The following is a 20538-nucleotide window of genomic DNA, read 5'->3' as shown; positions in this document are numbered from 1 at the left end:
CTGCTCGGGGCAGGCAGAGGAGCTCAGCAATTAGTGGAGGTCTTAGAACTGGAGAGCCATTCAACCCCTCTTCCCTCTGTCCCCTCAGCCCTTCAGGGCAATCACCAGGAGATCATCACGCGTTTTATTCAAAGGTGGCACTTGCAACTGGAGACCCTGTCCTGCCCGGCATTAAGCATCCTCCGTGGATAAGATCACCAAGCTCCTTGGCTTCCAGTTCTTTTCCTGCCTGCAGTAGAGCTCTGTGTACTTCCTCTCCCCAGATCCTTCCCACTGCAGCGGGGTGGTGGGGAAGGGGCAGTCACAGCTCACGGCCCCAGGAGGTGTGCAGGTCTAGTCCAGGCTTCACGAGAGCTGGCTCTGGCATGGGGCTCCTGGCAGTGCCTGGGTCAGCATCCCAGAGATCCCTGGCTGTCAGCAGCTGGGCTCCACATAGTTCCCAGGGAAGAATCCAGAACCCTCGGAGCTGATGCCCTCACACCAGCCATCAGAGTAGCGGCGGGTGATGCAGATAACGGTGCCCTCAGAGAAGGAGAGTTCGTTGTCCTTCTGGCCGGTGTATGGGTACAGCGTTACCACTGCAGGGCGGGAGGGGAGGGTGCCATGAGATGTGCTTCCTGCAACCATGGGGATGCTGGCGCCCTGCATGCTAGACTCTAGGGAGCAACTAGGGGAGAAGGCTGCAGGGAGTGGGGCAGGAGATGCCTTTTCCAAAGCCCCCCCCCCCCATTCCTCCCCAGCTGAGCTAATAATCAATGAGGCCAGCTGCTTCCTTTGCAGGGGGTGGGGTGCAGACCACCTTTGCAGAAGGGAGGGGAGGATGACTCTGCGATGGAAGAGTTGCGGCGGGGGGGGGGGGGGGGAGCCCTGAACCCAGGATCTGGTGCCCTTTCCCGCCTCAAGAGTCAAGTACCTTTCTCCAAGTATGCATCAGGGATCCAGCTAGGCTCTTCTGGCCCAAAGCCTGGTGGGGGTGGAGGTGGAAGCCCCAAGTCGTCTACATCCAGGGGTGGAGGAGGGGGCAGGTCCAGGGGTAGGGGCAGCTCTGGGGCTGAGAGGGAAAAGCAGAAAGGCTGCCAATGTGACAGGCAACCTGCCACTCTTTGAACGTCACTGCTCAAAGAGCAGGGCTCCAGGGTTTACCCATGTTATTTTTTGGCCAAGCCTGTGGCATATGGAAGCTCCCAGGCCAGGGCTTCGACCCAAACCGCCGCATTGACACGGCTGGAGCCTCGATCCACTGTGCCACAAGAGAACTCCAAGGATCTACTCGTTTTAGGTAATCTGCCTCTTGCCCACGTTCCTCCTGCTCCTCCCACAATGCCTAGCAGGTAGGAGGTGCTTAGTAAACACTGAGTAACGGTGAATCGAATCGTGTAGGGTGAGCAGACTCTGCCACTTAGCTTGGTGAGCCTGGGGCAAGTCAATTTAACTCTCAGGCTCAGCTTCTCTTAAATGGGAGTGTGGAGATTCTCTTAGGGTTAAGTTTAAGTGGGAAGGTGGGTGAGACGCTTCGCCCCCGGGGGCCTGGTATAAAGCAGGTGCGCTCAACTACGTTCGCTTCCCCTTCCCCTTACGCCTGTTACAAAGCATCCACGGAGAGGCCCAGCTGGATCCAAGGGGTGGGGAGAAGTGTTGGGGTGAGGCAACGACCCCAAAGTTGAGCTAGGAGGAGAGGGCGGAGCTCCTTACCTGGCGGGGGCAGGGACAGTTCCTCCAGTGGAGGGGGCAGCAGGAAGACGTCGGAGGCAGCAGGTGGAGGGGGCGGGGGTGCTGCTTGCCCCTTCATCGCGGAGACACCACCGACCCCTTCAGCGCTGCTGAAGACCAGAGAAAGGGGGGGGCTTAGGCTAGACTGGGGGACGCCCTCCCTAACTCGGCATCAACTGGCCACGCCCCTTTAATTGTAAGCCCCGCCCTTGTTCTCCTGTGGCCTCTCACCGCCCCCCGCCCCCCGCCCCAGCCATCCTATTTTTTGGGCTCGTGAGCTCACCCGGCCGAGACCAGGGAGGAAGCAGAGGAGGCGGCGGAGAGCTTGCCGTTGGGCACCACGGGGGGCTGCACCGGCTCGGGGATCCGGGGCGCTCTCCTAGGGGTGGAGGGGAAGGGTGTCAGCAAGAGGGAAGGCTGCTGGCAGGCAGGGGGTCGGGACGGGGAGGAGGTGGTAGCTGGCAGCTGGCAGCTGGCAGGAGGAAGTTTGGCGCCCGGCTTGAAGCGAGGGTGGGGGAGTCGAGTTTGTGGACTTGGGCGGGGCAGGTTAGGATCGCGGCGAGGCCTCACCCGAGGGTGGCGGAGGCGGGTGCGGCAGGCGCCTTGATGCTCTTTCGAGACAGGGTCCCGGTCCGAGACAGCTGCGTGCTCGAATCCTGCGGGTGGAGGGGAGGGGAAGCAGGAGGCGGGGCTGACTCGTTGCCACGCCCCCACGCCGCCGTGGCCCCTCCTCCCGGAGAGGAAATGGGGGAGGGGCGAGCGAGGGCCGGGAGAGAGAGCGTGGCCACCGGCAAGTTCCCGCTTCCACTTCCCAGCCCCTCTTCCCACCCCCCTCACCCGCTGCCTGGGTCTTGGGTCTGAAGGCCGCTTCCTCCTCTGCCGAGCCGCACCCTTTTCCCCCCAACAGCCCCGCGCCCAGCTCGCTGGTCCCCAACCCTGAGAAACCCCAGCCCCCGCGCGGGGCTGCGGAGGTCGTAGGGAAAGGACCTCCCACTTAGAATCGTCCCTTGTTGGCCGGCCTGCGGCACTGGCTTTGGGGAGTTGGGGGCAGAGAGGGGCAGAACCCTTGGAGTGTTCAAGTGACAAGGTGCAAACACACGTGCCAGGGAGCACCTGTGTGACGGAGAGCGTTTCCCCAAGAGAGGGTGCACGGGGAATGATGTCTTCTGCTGTCCTTCAGGAGGGACAAGACAAAAGGGACTTGAGCTGAAGCACGAAGAACTGAGGTTGGGCAATGGGTAGAATGGACTGGTGACTGAAGGAGGGAGTGTACTTTCTCTTTGGGGGAAGATGGTGTGTTAAAGGATATGGGGGGGGCGGAGTTCGCGTCGCTGCTCAGTGGTCCATGATTTCGACTAGGAACCATGAGGGTGTGGGTTCGATCCCTGGCCTCGCTCAGTGGGTTGAGGATCTGGCATTGCCCGTGAGCTGTGGTGTGGGTCCCAGCCGCGTCTCGGATCCTGCGTTGCTGTGGCTCTGGCGTAAGCCAGTGGCTACAGCTCCAATTCCACCTCCAGCCTGGGAACCTCCATATGCCACCGGAGTGGCTCAAGAAAAGGCAAAAAGACAACCAAAAAAAAAAAAGAAAAAGAAAAAGAAAGAAAGAAAAGGATATCAGGGGGTCATTTAGATACTAGGAAGCTTCTAGTGTCATCTGGAGTGTTGCAGTGTGGGGACAAGGAATCAACAAAATGGGCTCAGAGTAGTTCCCCTTCGTAGCTCCGAGGAAACGAAACTGACTGGCATCCATGAGGATGCAGGTTCCATCCCTGGCCTCACTCAGTATTCTGCGTTGCCGTGAGCTATAGTGTAGGTCACAGATGCAGCTCGGATCCGGAGTGGCTGTGGCTGTGGCTGGCAGGTGCAGTTCTGATTCAACCCCTCTCCTGGGAACCTCCGTATGCCATGGGTTTGGACCTAAAAAGACAAAAAACTAAAACAAAAATGGGCTTAGGGGTTTGTGTACTCTCCCACCTCGAGAGGAGATGGGCTGTGAAGAAAAGACCAGAGTCATTCACCATGTCCCCCTTTGAGCTGGCTGCATCCCGGCCCCTTCCTGCCCAACAGCAGCTCTGGGATGACAGTTCAGTGCAGTGACCTCAGACCTCCAGACAGAGGAAGTTGCTGTGCTCCTGTGGCTGGGGAGCCATTCTCATGCACACCCTGACATCCTCCCCCGCCTTCCCCTTCACACACACACCCCACACCCACAAAGGGGGGTGAGGATGGGTGCTCAGATATCACTCTCAGCAGATCCTGTGAGTAAAGGTCAGTTATGAAGAGAGGGGTCATGAAGGTTTTTGGTTTTTTTCCTCTCTCTCTTTTTAGGGCCACACCCGCAGCACATGGAAGTTCCCAGGCTAGGAGTTCCCGTTGTGGCTCAGTGGTTAACGAATCAGACTAGGAACCATAAGGTTGTGGGTTCGATCTCTGGCCTCCCTCGGTGGGTTAAGGATCTGGCATTGCCGTGAGGTGTGGTTTTAGGTCACAGACTCAGCTCAGATCCCGAGTTGCTGTGGCTCTGGTGTAGGCTAGCAGCTACAGCTCTGATTAGATCCCTAGCCCGGGAACGTGCATATACCACAGGCACGGCTCTAAAAAGACAAAAAAAAAAAAAAAAAAAGAAGTTCCCAGGCTAGGAGTCTGAACAGAGCCGCAGCCACTGGCCTACACCATAGCCACAGCAATGCCATGTCCGAGCCGCATCTGCGACCTACACCACAGCTCACAGCAACGTCAGATCCTTAACCCACTGAGTGAAGCCAGGGATTGAACCCACATTCTTGTAGATACTAGTTGGGTTCATTACCACTGAACCACAATGAGAACTCCATGAAGATTTTATTGTTTGGGTTTTTTTTTTTTTTGGTTTTTTGAGGGTCACACCCATGGCACGTGGAGGTTCCCAGGCTAGGGTTCTAATCAGAGCTGTAGCTGCTGGCCTAAACCACAGCCACAGCAATGCAGGATCTGACCCATGTCTGTGACCTACACCATGGCTCATGGCAACGCCGGATCCTTCACCCACTGAGCAAGGCCAGGGTTCGAACCTGCAACCTCATGGTTCCTAGTCGGATCCATTAACCGCTGAGCCACAACGGGAACTCCGGGCGTCTCCTCTTTAAGGAGGCCTTGTGGGGTGGGGCAGCCACTTAGGATGATGGCTTCAGGGACTGAGGAAGGAAAGAGGCTGCAGGTGGGGACAAGAACATGGCCGTGGAAGAGAGCTGAGGGTCTAGAGAGAAGAGATCCATGAGGCAGAAGAGGGTGGGCTGTGGAGAAAGAGGAGGGGCCCCTCTCTTTACCTTGATCCCATGGCCAATGTCATCGAGGCAACCAAAGTTGAGGGGTTTCCTGTAGTAGGGCGTCAGGGGAGGTAGGCTCTCGGGGGCGATGATTTTCTGGCTGGGGGGCAGCCGCTGGACGGTGGCTAAAGTACCGATCTCCCTTCGGGCCACCTTCTCCATATGCATGTTCACCATCTGCGACACAGACACAGGGTTGGAGGTGACAGTGAGATGGCCTCTGCCCAGCGCCTCGCCCTTTAAGATGCGGGGGGAGGGGGGCCAGAGGAGGCCATGAAGTCCAGAGAGAAAGAGGGAGGTCTGTCTCCAAGGCCACACAGCATTTGGGAAAAGAGTGGCCAGGGGAGGATGGAGCTACTTTGGAGCAACTTCCTGGCGGAAGAGAACAAGGGTTATTTATTGTTCGCTGAGCAGGAACCAGAGGCAAAGGGAAAGCACAGCATCCCTGGCGGTGCAGGGAAGAGACGGGGCGGGCTCGGGAGCAGAGCGGGTCAATGCGGAGGTGGCTGAGAATTGTGGCTGGAGCAGCTCTCCCTTTGGGGGGACACTATGAAGTGAATTAACTTCCTCTTGGAATGTTCTGTGGAGAAACCTGCAGCCCCGGGAGGGCGGGACCTCCAGCCTGCTGGGGTGAGAGGAAAAGACACACCCACACGGAACCTGTGGAGGATACACAGGCCAGGCTGATGTGTAACCGGAGCTGTGCGGGTGGTTTATGGGGCAGTGGCTCGGCCAAGGATCCAGGAAGGAAGGAGGAGGGCGTGTGTGCTAGATAGGGTGGGGGGTAGTGGCAGTGCTGCCAGGGCTGAGGATACCTTGCCAGGCAAGCACTGTGGGTCTGGGATTTTTCCTAAGTCACCGCCTGTGTTAGGATGGAAACTGGGTCCATTGGCCTCTTTCCTGTCCCATGCAGCCCCCGTGATGGGGAGAGCCTGCTGTCTGTCGTATAGGAGAGAACTCAGGGAAAAAAAAGTTCTGCCAGGGAGTTCCGGTCATGGCTCAGTGGGTAACGAATCCGACTGGGAACCATGAGGTTCTGGGTTCCATCCCTGGTCTTGCTCAGTGGGTTAAGGATCCGGTGTCGCCGTAAGCTGAGGTGTAGGTCGCAGATGTGGCTCAGATCCCACTTGGCTGTGGCTGTGGCTGTGGCTGTAGCTGGTGCCTACAGCTCCCATTAGACCCCTAGCCTGGGAACTTCCATATGCCATGGGTACAGCTTTAAAAAAAAAAAAAAAAAAGGAAAAAAAAAAGAAGAAAAAGAAAAGTTCTGCCAGCACAGAATTCCTGGTCTGATGCAGCAGCAAGGCCCACCCCTGAGACATAGCTACAGAGACAAGAGGGCTCAAAAAGCCTGGCATGTGCGTTTGGACATGGAGGAAGGCTGCAGAAGGTGTCCAGGAGGGGCTTCAGAGTTGGGGGCTGGAGTTCCCGTTGTGGCACAGTGGTTAATGGGTCTGACTAGGAACCATGAGGTGGCAGGTTGGATCCCTAACCCCACTCAGTGGGTTAAGGATCCGGTGTTGCGATGAGCTGTGGTGTAGGTCACAGACACAGCTTGGATCCCGCGTTGCTGTGGTTCTGGCGTAGGCTGGTGGCTACAGCTCTGATGAGACCCCCAGCCTGGGAACCTCCGTAGGCCACGGGAGCGGACCTAGAAAAGGCAAAAAGACAGGAAAAAAAAAAAAAAAGAGTTGGGGGCTGACGTGAGCAGCCTCCCCACAGCGCTTACCAGGCCCAGTGTGCTCACTCGGGCTTCCACTTGCCGCAGGGCAGCCGCCTGAAGGTCCAACATACGCAGAGTGTTTCCAGCCAGGTTGCCCACCTGGTAGGCCACACTGGCCAGGGCCTGGGTGGCGAAGGCCATGGTCTCCTCCAGCGCCTTCCGCTTGTCTGTGGCCTGAAAGACACGCAGTCCTGGCCTCAGGCCACCCTGTCTCCCTGGATCCTTGGCTGGAAGGGCTAGGGTGGGGTAAGGGATGAGGCAGGCAAGGGCTGAGCTGGGAGAAAGCCTCAACCCTTAGATGGTTCAGGTGTTTTCTCGAAGGATGACATGGGGGAAGTTCCCGTGGTGGCTCAGCAGAAACGAATCCACCTAGTATGCATGAGGATGCAGGTTTGATCCCTGGCCTTGCTCAGTGGGTTAAGAATCTGGAGTTGCCGTGAACAGTGTTGTAGGTTGCAGACGTGGCTCAAATCTGGTGTGGCTGTGGCTGTGGCTGTGGCGCAGGCTGGCAGCTGCAACTCTGATTGGACCCCTAGCCCGGGCCCCTCCATATGCCACAGGTGCGGCCCTAAAAAAAAGCAAAAAAAAAAACCAAAAAAAAAACGGCTTAGAGAGGGAACATCAGGGAAGCGAAGCGAACCTGTGGCCCTGGGATCTGCATGTAAGGTGAGGAAAAGATACCCTGATACCCTTCTCAAATAGTCAGCCTGCGGCTTGGCTCTACCAGCTTCCTGGGCTTTGGGGGAGGTGGATGGCACAGTAAAAAGTGAACAGTAGAAAGGAAAGAGGAAGTCACTACTGGCTGGAGGAGATATTCTCAGACTTAAAAACCAAACAACCAAACTCAGGCACCCATCCCAGATCTTCTTCTTCTTCTTCTTCTTTTTTTTTTCTTGGCTTTTTAGGGCCGAACCCGAGGCACTTGGGAGTTCCCAGGCTTGGGGTGTGGAATGGGAGCTGCAGCTGCCAGCCTACACCCCAGCAACAGCAATGAGGGATCCCAGCCGCATCTGCAACCTACACCACAGCTCACGGCAACGTTGGATCCTTCACCCACTGAACAAGGCCAGGGATCCAACACTCGTCCTCATGGATACTAGGAGGGTTTGTTACCACTGAGCCACAACGGGGAACTCTATTTCCCAGATCTTCTAACCAGAATCCCCTTGGAGTGAGGCCAGTGAATCTGTACCTCTAAAAGCTCCTCTGGTGCCTCCTATGCTCCTGGTTTAGCTCAAGTCTGCAAGTTGGTTTCGGGGTAACAATAACCTGTGGTCCTTTTTTTTTTTCTCCCCCTTTCTTTTTCTGCCGAGCCCATGGCATGCAGAAGTTCCTGGGCCAGGAATGGATCCCATGCCACAGCAGTGACAACGCTGGATCCTGAACCCACTGCTCCACCAAGGAACTCTCTGGTCCATTTTATAGATAAGAAACTGAGGCCCAGGAAGGGTGGCATCATTCATTTCCACCGGTAGCTTCCCAACACACTGAGAGTCAAGCAAACCTCTGGCCATGGCTTATATGGGCCCCCCGAGGGTGGCTCCTGCTTTCCTCCTCCCCCTCCTCCCCTTCCACTCTCCCTCTCCCGCATGGTCCTCCTGCCACACTGGCCTTTGGGTCTCTGTTCCTGATCAAAATAAGATTGTTTCGGGAAGTTCCCGTCCTGGCACAGTGGTTAACAAATCCGACGAGGAACCATGAGGTTGCAGGTTCAATCCCTGGCTTCGCTCAGTGGGTTAAGGATCCAGCGTTGCCGTGAGCTGTGGTGGAGGTCGCAGACGTGGCTCGGATCCCACGTTGCTGTGGCTGTGGCATAGGCTGGCAGCTACAGCTCCGATTGGACCCCTAGCCTGGGAACCCCCTTATGCCACAGGTGTGGGCCTAGAAAAAGACAAAAAAAAAATGTTTCTACCCAAGGGCCTTTGCACTCACTGTACTTTTTTCCCCCTTTGGACTGTGCTCATGGCATGTGGAAGTTCCCAGGCCAAGGATTGAACCCATGGCACAGCAATGACCTGAGCCACAGCAGTGACAACACCAGATCCTTAACTCACTGAGTCACCAAGGAACTCCACTGTACTTCTTTCAAGAATCCTTATTATTAAATCACTCAGCTCTTCAGAGATTACCTTCTGGCCCCAGCTAATACTTCTGCATTTTATTTTTTTATTTTTTGTCTTTTTGCCTTTTCTAGGGCCGCTCCCACGGCCTATGGAGGTTCGCAGGCTAGGGGTCAAATCAGAGCTGTAGCCACCAGCCTTCACCACAGCCACAGCTATGCCAGATCCAAGCCTCATCTGCAACCTACACCATAGCTCACGGCAACACCGGATCCTTAAGCCACTGAGCGAGGCCAGGGATCGAACCCACAACCTCATGATTCCTAGTCGGATTCATTAACCACTGAGCCACGCACAATGGGAACTCCGTTCTGTATTGAATCTCTGTCAAATTGACTCTGTTCTCTTTTCTTCAGAGCACTTAACACTATCAGTAATTATTTATCTGTGAACTTTATTATCTGTTCCCTCACCCATTCTCTCTCTGTCTCTCTGTCTCTCTGTCTGTCTCTCTCACACACACACACACACACACACACACACACACTAAAATAAGTGCTTGGAAGGAAGGAAACTCGCGTGTCTTATTCTGCATCCTTTCCTGGATTAGTGCCCAACACATACATGATACTTAATAAATCCGTGTGCGTGAGTTAATCAGCAGATTGCATGCCAGCCCAATCACTTGCTGGGCATCATCCTACTGCATGCCAGGCACTGTGCCAGGTTCTGGCCAGGGCCACACTTCCAGTCGGTGGTGGTGGGGTGGGCAGGGAGTGGCTGAAGACAGAAAAGGGTTTTTTTTTTTTCAGTCCCAGATCTGACTGTGGGGGCTGGGACAAGACTTCTCTGGTCATTTGGTTCCCCAGGCAGCTTCCTCATCCCAGGACGGGACATTAAGGGGAGGGGGGTATGCCAGGGCAAGTCTGGGGAGAGGCCCGGGGACTGACCAGCAAGACTGCACGCTAGGGTCTCCTTGCTGAGGGCCCTCAGGGGCGCTCAGGGCCTGTAGTGGAGAACAGACCTAGAACCTATCCAGACAGGATGCTGAGAGAGACCCGGGGGCCTCCGGGGTAGCCCAGGGCAGGCTGGAGCCAAAGGGCAGGCCCAGAAAAGCTTCTGTCCCCCGCTCCCGTCAGGTGGTCCTCCCTGCTTTCTGTTCCAACAGAAGGAGCGAGCTGCTCATTTGCATTCAATTTATATCTCATCGCATCAGCATATGTAACCAAGGGCCTTGAAAAAGCAAAAGCAAAAAAAAAAAAAAAAAAAATCAAGCCCAGGAAGTTAAAACCAGAAAGGACAGCAGGTCTTAGTTTAGCTCAAAACCTTCCTTTAATATGTGAGGAGAAGTTCCCATCGTGGCGCCTCGGAAACAAATCCAGCTAGGAACCATGAGGCTGGATCCCGAGTTGCTGTGGCTGTGGTGTAGGCCAGCAACTATAGCTCCAATTCGACCCCTAGCCTGGGAATCTCCGTATGTCGGGGGTGCGGCCCTAAAGAGCAAAAAAAAAAAAAAAAAAAAAAAAGCAAAAAAATTAGGTGAGGAGATGAAGGCCCAGAATGGAGCGGTGACAACTCCTTTGGTCTTGGCTGGCCTCCCCTGTACTGTCCCCTCCCTGGACTGGCATGCGGAATGCATCACTGGACTTTTCGCGTCCGTCCAAACAGGAAAAAAGGTCTGCTTGGGCCCATGTTTGGGAGGCTAGAGCCTGGACGCCTCCTGTCCCCTGGCTTTGGTTTTGACCCAGAGCCAGGTCTGGAGAGACGCAAAGGTCTGGCAGCCATCGTCATGGCTGACTGTTTATGCATCATGCAAATCACCTGTCTGAAAACTCGTCGGACCCTGACAGAGAACTCTGCAGGTGACCCCAGCCTGCCCTCCCCCATTCCCCAAGGGTCTCTTGACACCTGGTTGGGGTAGAGGGAGGCGGGGAGGGAGGTCGTGGGAACCAGGCCTTGTTTAAAACCAGCTCTGAGAAGTCACCCAAACCCTTCCTAGGCATTTGCTTCCCAAAGCTCCCCAGAGAAGCTGGGAAAAGTAATGGGTTGTGTGGCCTAGTAGTTAGTGTTCTGCATGAAGAAAGAAGAAATGCAGGAATTCCCATCATGGCTCAGCGGTTAACGAACCCTACTAGTATCCAAGAGGATGTGGGTTCAATCCCTGGCCTCACTCAGGGGGTTAAGGATCTGGCGTTGCTGGGGCTGGGGTGTAGGCAGGCCGGCAGCTGCAGCTCCAGTTCGACCCCTAGCCTGGGAACACCATATGCTGCGGGTGTGGCCCTAAAAGGCAGAAAGATGGAAAAAAGAAAAAAAGAAAAAGGAAATTTGCCACCGGTCCAGGAGATGGGAATTGGCCTCAGGTCTTGGCGATCTCCAAATCTCTATGTACACTGTGCACGCAAGGGAGGACCAACCCAGACGTGCCTTGAGATACGCAGAAGGTGTTTAAGGAATGGAAGGAGCGCCTCCATCCTAGTCCATCGGAAGAGCGTGCCTTCTGGTGCTGGGAGAATGGATGGTTTACAAGCCATGTTCCAGCTCATCTGCAGTATCTACAATTAGTCATTCAACATCTACACTCAGTGTAGCTTTTTTTTTTTTTTTTGGTCTTTTTGCCTTTCCTAGTGCTGCTCCCATTGGCATGTGGAAGTTCCCAGGCTAGGGGTCCAATCGGAGCTGTAGCCTCCAGCCTACGCCACAGCCACAGCAACGCCAGATCCGAGCCGCATCTGCGACCTACACCACAGCTCACGGCAATGCCGGATCCTCAACCCACTAAGCAAGGCCGGGGATCGAACCCGCAACCTCATGGTTCCTAGTCGGATTCGTTAACCACTGAGCCACGCACGATGGGAACTCCCAGTGTAGCATTTTTAACTAGAGGTGTGTGTCGGGGGAGCTCTGGAGTCAGAGTTCCCATTCAAGCCCCACTAGCTTGGAGACCTTGGGAAAGTGAGTTAACCTTTCTGAAGCTCCGCCTTCTGGTTGTGAAGTGGGAGTGCTCCTTGCCTCCTAAGATCGGGGTGAGGACTGAAGGAGGCAAGGAGGGCAGCTAGGGGGGCAGAGTATCTTAACTGTTGTTATCATTGGTGCTCTTTATGTATGTATTTGTTTATTTCTCGCCCTCTCCTTTTCTTTTTCTTTCTTTTTTTTGGGGGGGGGGCACAGGTGCAGCATATGGAAGGAAGTTCCCAGGCTAGGGGTGGAATCGGAGGTGCAGCTGCCGGCCTGCACCACAGCCACAGCAATGCCAGATCCTAGCCACATCCACATCATGGCTTGCCCACTGATCCTTAACCCACTGAGCGGGGCCAGGGATCAAACCTGCATCCTCATGGGTACTGGTCAGCTTCTTAACCCACTGAGCCACAGTGGGAACTCCGACATTGACTTTCTTTCAGCTGCCATTTTCCCATAAACACTTACTCCTTTTACTATTGGTTTTTCAACACCCCTTGAGCTGGGAGGTCCCAGTGCACATAAACTGTCTTAACATCATACCGCGTGTCAGGGAGGGGAAGGCTGAAAGGAAAGGGCTCAGCCTGAGGAGTCAGGAGGCCTGGGCGGATGCCCGGCTCTACCATTGCCAAGCCGTGTGACCTTGGACAAGTCACCTTGCCTCCCTGAACTGCCATCTCTTCATCTCTGAGACAGGAATAGCGATACGGTCTCGCAAGGCGATTAAGAAGGTCAGTGAAATAACAGAGGTGCTCTATCATTTCTTTTTTTCCTTTCTGGCTGTGCCCATGTCATGCGGAAGTTCCTGGGCCAAGGGTCGAATCCCTGCCACAGCAGCCCTGAGCCCCACCAGTGACAACACTGGACCCTTAACGACTAGACCACCAGGGAACTCCTTAGAAAACCATTCTAAAATGCCACTATCCTTGTCTTTTGCTTGTAGCCTGCTCCCAGCAGTCATATGGTCCATCCCCTGCCTCTGAGTCAGACCCCATCTTTTTTTTTTTTTTTTTTGCTTTTTAGGGCCACACCCGTGTCTATGGAAGTTCCCAGGCTAGGGGTCCAATCGGAGCTATAGCCGCCAGCCTAGGCCACAGCCACAGTCATGCGGGATCTCAGCCATGTCTGCAACCTACACCACAGCTCACAGCAACCCCAGATCCTAAGCCACTGAGCAAGGCCAGGGATCGAACCTGTGTCCTCATGGTTGCTAGTCAGATTCGCTAACCACTGAGCCACGCCGGGAACTCCAGACCCCATCTCCTTAACCCAGTGTAGTCTGACCTCTCTCAGCTCTCCCTCAGTTATCAGGGAGAGACCTTTCCTTGGTACATCTCAAGTTCACGACAATGTTTGGAAAGTTCTGTTGAAGTCGCACCTAGAGCCATCCTCAACAGGGAAGGTTGGCACCAACAGGTGTGCGAGGCCAAGTCTTTGGGCCTCTGGATATGATGATGAGGCTGGGAAGGAGCCGAGGCCCGTGGCAGGACGGGGTCGCACGGCCCAGGCTGGCATCCCTGAGGCTCTAGAAGAGAGAAGGGGGCCCCGTGGGGGTTTGGGGAGCAGGGTCAGTGTTCAGGTTTTGGGGGGCTGGGGTGAAGCCGATCTGGGTCGGGGGCATATTTCAGCCGGGTCCAAGCCAAGCACCTGTCAGGTCAGGCTCCGGGCCCCTGGTGGGGCTGGGGTGCGGGGCTGCCTACCTGCACGTAGTTGTCCTCGCAGTAGTCCGCGACCCGCAGCAGGGCGCTGTGGTTGCCCCGCAGAGCCTCCCGGGCCGTGGGGATCTCAAACTCCTGCAGCTGCTGCAGCTCCGCCATGGCCCCCGCCTCTGCCGGGCTCCCCGGGGAGCCGGCCGGTTTTGCACCTCACCCTGCCCTTGATCGGTCGCTCCGCCTTCTCGCTCTCTCACTGGTTTTGGTTTCCTCTTCGTGAGAGCCCCAAACCTGCTCGCAAAGGGCAGGCATGCTCATTCTGGGACAAGAGGAAGTCAGTCCCTGCTCCCTGGGCCTGTGCCTCTCTGTCCCCCGCCTAGGGGAAGGGGGAAGCGGGGGGTTGGGGTGGGGGGGCGGGGGCGGGGGCGGGGGAGAGGGCCTTTGGGGGCCCAGCCCCCCATTCTCTCCCCGCAGAGGAAGTCAAGATGGGGGCGGCTGTGATTGCTCCCTGGGCCTGGAGAGGAAACTGCGGCTCGGGCTGGGGTGGGAGACCAGGAGGAAGGGGCTGGCCTGCTCTGGGGGGGTGGAGATGAATTTTCCACTCATGGAAGGGGAGGAAAGGGCAGAGGGTGGGGGCTTCCTTGGGAAGCTCGGGGATGAGTCACCAAGAGACAGGGCACTGGAGGGTGGAGAGGATATGGAGTCGGGTCAGGCTGGGGGGCTGCAGGGCCGGCAGGGCGGCAGCAATGGGAAGCTGCTGATGCAGCAGCCGAGAGGAGTCAGATTGGACGCCGGGAAGATACAACCCGAGGTCCCCTGAGAAGGGTTATCAAGTCTCCGAAGGGTACCCTGCCGTGAAGACCTGGTGTACACACTCTGTGCCTGATGGAGGCAGGACAAGATGAAACTGACCAAAGGTAGCGTGAGGGGCTCAGGCTAGATGGCAGGAAGGACTTGGCTTGGAGAAGCACCAGATTTAAATTCCAGATTATCCGGTCGGTCTTAGGAGGCAGAGGTGGACCGAGCACTGAGCCAGCCTCAGCAGGTATGTGCCCCATTTTTTCCTGCATCACAGAGGACTCAGGATGACCTCTGGGGTCCTGTCCTGATCTCAAATTCTTCTTCTTTTTTTTTTTTTGGTCTTTTTAGGGCCACACCTGCAGCGTATGGAAGTTCCCAGGCTGGGGTCAGCTCAGAGCTACAGCTGCCAGCCTACGCCAGAGCCACAGCAATGCAGGATCCGAGCCGCGTCTGTGACCTACACCACAGCTCACAGCAACAGCCAGATCCTTAATCCACTGATCGAGGCCAGGGATTGAACCCACATCCTCACAGGATACTAGTCAGGTTTGTAACCACTGAGCCACAACGGGAACTCCTGATCTCAAATTCTTAGAGCTCACAGCTGTGAGTGGGACTTGGATCCTGGGGCAGGGAAAGCTTGAGATGAACTCTGGCCTCCTCCCCACCCCTTCCACTGAGGAGTCGAGTGTCATTCTAGAGTCAGGAAGAAAAGAGAATCCCGGCGTTCCCGTCGTGGCGCAGTGGTTAACGAATCCAACTAGGAACCATGAGGTTGCGGGTTCGGATCCCTGGCCATGCTCAGTGGGTTGAGGATCCGGCGTTGCCATGAGCTGTGGTGTAGGTCGCAGACGTGGCTCGGATCTGGCATTGCTGTGGCTCTGGCGTAGGCCAGTGGCTACGGCTCCAATCGGACCCCTAGCCTGGGAACCTCCATATGCCACGGGTGCGGCCCTAGAAAAGTCCAAAAGACAAAAAAAAATTAAAAAATAAAAAGAGAATCCCTTACTGACCACATTGGTCCCATAACATCTGCTCCTGGAGAGGGTCCCTTGTCATTGGTCAGGAGTCCATCTCAGCAGGAGCTCAGGGACTGCTCAAGGGCATAGCCGTTGTGCGGTTCTGGGAGAAAACCAAGAGCGAGATCCAGATGCAGACTCTGTGCTCCGGGATGGCCGAGGGAGAACCACAGGCAGGGCTCCAGGGAGGCATGGAGGCAAAAGAGCAGGGACACAAGTGTTACAGGTGGCCACGGCCCCCAGCGCCGATGGGCACAGCATCCAAAGTGAGTGCATTTTCATTGAATGGGTGAATGGAGCCTGAGCTGGGAGAACCTTGTAAGGTGAAATTGTGGGGCTTGAATGGGGGACACAGCGGCTCCCCAGGACTTGCCTCACTGGGGAGAAAGAATAGCCTCAGAGCAGGGAAGTAGAGTAGGGAAGCAGAGGGCTTGGGGGAGAAGGCAGGGAAAAGGGAGCTTGCAGGGCTGGAGGGTGAGAACTAGAGAAATGGGCTCTAAGCCAGAACCAGAGGGGGTCCCTAGGGGCATGGGGCTGATGCCGAGGAGGGGGGGCAGGGGGCCTGCAGTGGTGGCCGTCTTGAAGGCTCAGGCTGCCGGATGGGCTTGGAACCTTGAGCCTATGATCAGCTTAGGCATGAGAGATTTGGGCTTCCAGACCATCTGCTTTATCCAAAGACTTTCAGCTGATCAGGAGCCAGGAGGCTCCAACCCCATCTTGTCTGGGTCGGGGACAAGTGACTTGAAGTGCACGCTCTTGCTTGGCAGGTGAGAGGGGCTGCGGTTGCACTGGGCTGGGATCTCGGCTTACAGTGGTTGACATGAGGCACCAGGCAGGCCTCCCTGATGACCCTGGAGGAGGGATGGGGGCATGATGGTGACGGTGACGATGATAATTGTATCGAGTTCATTATGCGCCAGGCGGTGTGTGAGAGTATTTCACATGCGTTGTGGTCTTAGGACTCACAATGATCAGGAAAGGCAGGTACCACTCATTATACCCATTGTGCAGATGGGGAAACGAAGGCTCCAGGAGGATGATCAGCATTGCCTCAGGCCACACAGCGTGGAAGCAGCGGAGTCACAATCAGAGTTGGGGAGTTCCCGCTACGGTGCAGTGGGTTAAGAATCTGACGGTAGCCACTCTGGTTGCTGCAGAGGCATGGGTTCTGTTCCCAGCCCGGTGCAGTGGGGTTAAAGGATCCAGCTCAGACTGGAATCAGAGCCCTTCTCTTAACCCTTAGGGCACTCGCGCCTCTGACAGGACCTGGAGTTTCCTGAAAACTTCTGCCTGTGTCATTCGGTGGAACACTAACTTTGCTTCCAAATCTTTTTTTGTTTTTTGTCTTTTCTAGGGCTGCTCCCACGGCATATGGAGGTTCCCAGGCTAGGGGTCCAATCAGAGCTATAGCCGCCGGCCTACACCACAGCCACAGCAACGCAGGATCCGAGCTGGGTCTGCGACCTACACCACAGCTCACGGCAACGCCGGATCCTTAACCCACTGAGCAAGGCCAGGGATTGAACCTGCAACCTCATGGTTCCTCGTCGGATTCGTTAACCACTGGGCCACGACGGGAACTCCCGCTTCCCAAATCTTGCTCAAGGAAAGAAACTCCTTTTCTCCCCCTTCTCCACGCTCTGATTCCCATTTCCGCCACAGATAGGTCCTTATCCAAGGGCCAAGATCCCGTCAGACTGGAGCATCCTCTTCTCTTGAGCCTGGACTTATGATGGGGCGGGGGTGGTACAGTGCATACCCGGTAGGGGTGAGCAATGAAGGGCCTGAAGGGAGGCCTCAGAAGGCAGGGGGAGAGCGGGGAGATGCTGAGGTGTAGAGAGTGCAGAGAAGGGAGCTGGGTGAGCCCAAGGGATGTGCAGCTTCGGCTGTGGAATCCTTTCCAGGACCTGGTCTCTCCGGGGCAGGATGGCCCAGGATCTCAGCGAGAAGGAGCTCTTGAAGATGGAGGTGGAGCAGCTGAAGAAGGAAGTGAAGACCCCAAGAGCTCTGGTGAGCCTCCTCCTCCCTTCCCCACACCCTCTCCTCCATCCCTTTCTGGTCCCCTTGGAGCCGGGATGCGAAGGAGGAAGTGATGGACAGCAGGGCAGTGGAAGGAGATGTAGCTGCCTCTGGCAAGAGCTGGGATAGGGAAGCAGGCCAGGGTTTGATCTCACGAAGGTGCGCAAGAGATGGGCGCAGAGCCTGGAGGGCTCCGTGTATCCAGCCTGGTCCAGCCCTGTCCGGAGTGGGGCCTGGCCAAATGGCCCTCGCAGTAAGAGTTGGTCTTTGGGGTTCTGCTCAAGGAACTCACACCCCTCTCGCATCTGCCTGTGCCCTCTCCTCTTTTTCCTCTCTGGCCTCAATCCCCCACCCTGCCCAGGAGGATGTATCCTTCTTTCTTTCTTCTTTCTTTCTTTCTTTCTTTCTTCTTCTTTCTTCTTTCTTTCTTTCTTCTTTTCTTTCTTCTTTCCTTCCTTTCTTTCTTTCCTTCTCCTTCCTTCCTTCCTTCCTTCTTTCTTTCTTTCTTCTCTCTCTTCTCTTTCTCTTCTTTTTTTGCCTTTTTCTAGGGCCGACTCCCGCGGTATATGGAGGTTCCCAGGCTAGGGGTTGAATTGGAGCTGCAGCCTCCAGTCTACGCCAGAGCCATAGCAACATGGGATCCGAGCCACGTCTGCAACCTACAACACAGCTCATGGCAACGCCGGATCCGTCACACACTGAGGCAAGGCCAGGGACCAAACCCTCAACCCCATGGTTCCTAGTCGGTTTCGATAACCACTGCGCCACAACGGGAACACCCCTTCCTCGGATTCGTTAACCACTGCGCCACAATAGGAACACCCCTTCCTCTTTTTTTTTTTGCCTTTTTGTTGTTGTTGCTATTTCTTGGACCGCTCCCGCGGCATATGGAGGTTCCCAGGCCAGGCGTTGAATCGGAGCTGTAGCCACCGGCCTATACCAGAGCCACAGCAACTCGGGATCCGAGCCGCGTCTGCAACCTACACCACAGCTTACGGCCACGCCGGATCGTTAACCCACTGAGCAAGGCCAGGGACCGAACCCGTCAACCTCATGGTTCCTAGTCGGATTCGTTAACCACTGTGCCACAACTGGAACATCCCCTTCCTCTTTTTACTTTTTGTCCTTTTAGCGCCGCACCACATGGAAGTTCTCAGGCTAGGGGTTGAAGCAGAGCTGCAGCCACCAGCCTACACCACGGCCACAGCAATGTGGGATCGGAGCCGCATCTGTGACCTACACCACAGCGTGCGGCAACAGCAGATCCTTAACTCACTGAGCAAGGTCAGGGGTCAAACTAGCATCCTCCTGCTCACTAGTCGGACTCTTAACCCACGGAGCCACAGCGGGAACTCCCAGAAGGCTGTTTTCTTGAGACTGACTCAATCATGACTCCTGAGCAACAGACAAGGGCTACAACCACGCTCTGCTTTCTTGCAGATTTCTAAGACAGGAAAGGAAATCAAGGATTACGTGGAGGCCGAAGCAGGAAATGACCCTCTTCTCAAAGGCATCCCTGAGGACAAGAATCCCTTCAAGGAGAAAGGCGGTTGTCTGATAAGCTGATGGCACTGGAGCCCCTCACCCAGACTGCCTGCCCCTCCTCAGCCCCCTCCTCAGCCAGAACCAAATGTCCTGGGTCACCCAGGCAGCCGGTGGCTGTTCACTGTCTCTTAGTCAGAGAATGAGTAAAGACGCCCGGCTCCACGCACTGGGAGTCCGTGCCCTAGTCCCGCTTTGAACTCCTTTCTCGCATCCCTCCACCACCTGCTGGGGCACTGCTGACCCCACTTGGAAATGCGCTTGGAGAGCTTCCCCAGGGGCAGCAGGTGGCACCTTGTGGGGTCTGAAAAGACTGCAATTCCCTGAGCCGCTCCCCCCCCACCGGGGGGTGGGGGGGAAGTCCTTTGGCAACAGTTACTCCTCCTTAGAACCCCCTCCCCTTTTCCCCTCCACTCTCTTCCTAAAACCCGTCATTCCCATTCAGGAGCTGGGCCGAGGACTGGAGTGGGGGGGTCCTTCTCCCCCCCTCACATCTGGTCCCGTGGAATTCCGCCTACTCATTTAGATCACCCCGGCCGGCCAGAGGACAAAGAGCCCGTGAAGTCATGATTTCTTCACTGTTATTGAATGTCTGCTCCATGCGAGAAGCAGGATAGAAGAGTGGGGGACGTGGAGTTCCCTCTGTGGTGCGGGGGGTTAAGATCCTGACTGCAGAAGCTCGGGTCGTTCCGGGGGTGCGGGTTTGATCCCTGGCCTGGGAACCTCCATATGCCACAGGTTCGACCACAAAAAGAAAAAGAAAAACAAACAAACGGGCAAAAACCCTCAAATGGCTCTTATTCTCATAGAATTTAGCAGAGGAGACGGGAAACAAGAGTTACAATTAAATCGGTTAAGAGCTACTCTGGGGAAAGCCGAGAGGGTTGTAGGGACACACAGCGGGCGGACTTTCAGGGCAGTGAACAAGGTCACAGTCAACTGCGGCAGGCAAGTGGGGAGGGGGGCAGACCCAGGAGCAGTAAAACATGGAGCTGGAGGGGACTGTGAGGTCAAGTCTTAAAGGACACTGCCATGAGCTCAGGTAAGAACTTTCTTTTTTCACCCTCATAGCAACAGGAAGCTTGTGAAGCTCTTTAAACAGCAGAAGGCCAGGCTTTGATTAGCATAAGGGAGGCTGGATCCCGCTAAGGGCTGGAAGACTAATTCCTGCGTCTTGGTAGCAAGAAGATTACCGTCTAAAGGAGCCACCGACAGTTCCCATCGTGGCTCAGCGGTAATGAACCCGACTAGTCCCCATGAGGACACGGGTTCCATCCCTGGCCTCGCTCAGCAGGTGAAGGATCCCGTGTTGCCGTGAGCTGTGGTGTAGGTCACAGACGCGGCTGGATCCCGCGTTGCTGTGGCTGTGGCACACGCGGGCAGGTGCTGTTCTGATTGGACCCCTAGCCTGGGCACTTCCGTGTGCCATGGGTGTGGCCCTAAAAAGACCAAAAAAAAAAAAAAAAAGGAGCCACAGACAAACTTTCATGATCCAATGCATTCAGTGCCACATCAGAGAGGTCTGTGCAGAGCATGAGCTGGACACTCAGACGGGCTGCCTAATCCAGCGGAATGGGGGCGTTGCATCCTGGGAGGGAGGAGAGGAAAGGCTTCTAAAAGGCGGTGAGGAGTTCCCGTTGGGCCCTGCGGAAACTAATCTGACTAGGATCCATGAGGACACAGGTCCAATCGCAATGCCGGATCCTTAATCCAGAACACCAGACCGGGTAGACAGTGAACCCAGGGTGC

At 55.8% G+C, this 20538-nt stretch overlaps 2 protein-coding genes across 8 annotated transcripts; one reads left to right on the top strand and one right to left on the bottom strand.

Moving 5' to 3' along the window:
• Nucleotides 1-110: 110 nt before the first annotated feature.
• On the bottom strand, nt 111-13803 carry ABI3 (ABI family member 3). The gene is made up of 8 exons (XM_047757656.1): nt 13457-13803; nt 6745-6912; nt 5016-5192; nt 2281-2366; nt 1994-2089; nt 1693-1820; nt 914-1051; nt 111-578 (listed from the first exon to the last, which is right to left on the bottom strand). Exons 1-8 carry the CDS (start codon nt 13571-13573, stop codon nt 415-417), a joined length of 1074 nt encoding a protein of 357 aa, XP_047613612.1. The 5' UTR covers nt 13574-13803; the 3' UTR covers nt 111-414.
• On the top strand, nt 12299-18979 carry GNGT2 (G protein subunit gamma transducin 2). Of its 7 annotated transcripts, none has more exons than XM_047757665.1 (5): nt 14141-14325; nt 14415-14453; nt 15906-15995; nt 17133-17238; nt 18688-18979. In XM_047757665.1, the coding sequence occupies exons 4-5, from the start codon at nt 17155-17157 to the stop codon at nt 18811-18813; spliced, it is 210 nt and encodes a 69-aa protein (XP_047613621.1). In that variant the 5' UTR covers nt 14141-14325; nt 14415-14453; nt 15906-15995; nt 17133-17154; the 3' UTR covers nt 18814-18979. The 7 variants fall into 7 exon arrangements, with proteins under 7 accessions (XP_047613624.1, XP_047613621.1, XP_047613622.1 ...); XM_047757666.1 differs by having other exon boundaries at nt 15886-15995; XM_047757667.1 differs by lacking the exon at nt 15906-15995.
• Nucleotides 18980-20538: the final 1559 nt, after the last annotated feature.

Source organism: Phacochoerus africanus, chromosome 14 (genome assembly GCF_016906955.1).
Source record: "Phacochoerus africanus isolate WHEZ1 chromosome 14, ROS_Pafr_v1, whole genome shotgun sequence".
Taxonomy (NCBI): Eukaryota; Metazoa; Chordata; class Mammalia; order Artiodactyla; family Suidae; genus Phacochoerus; species Phacochoerus africanus.
This window is presented reverse-complemented; position numbering and strand designations above follow the sequence as displayed.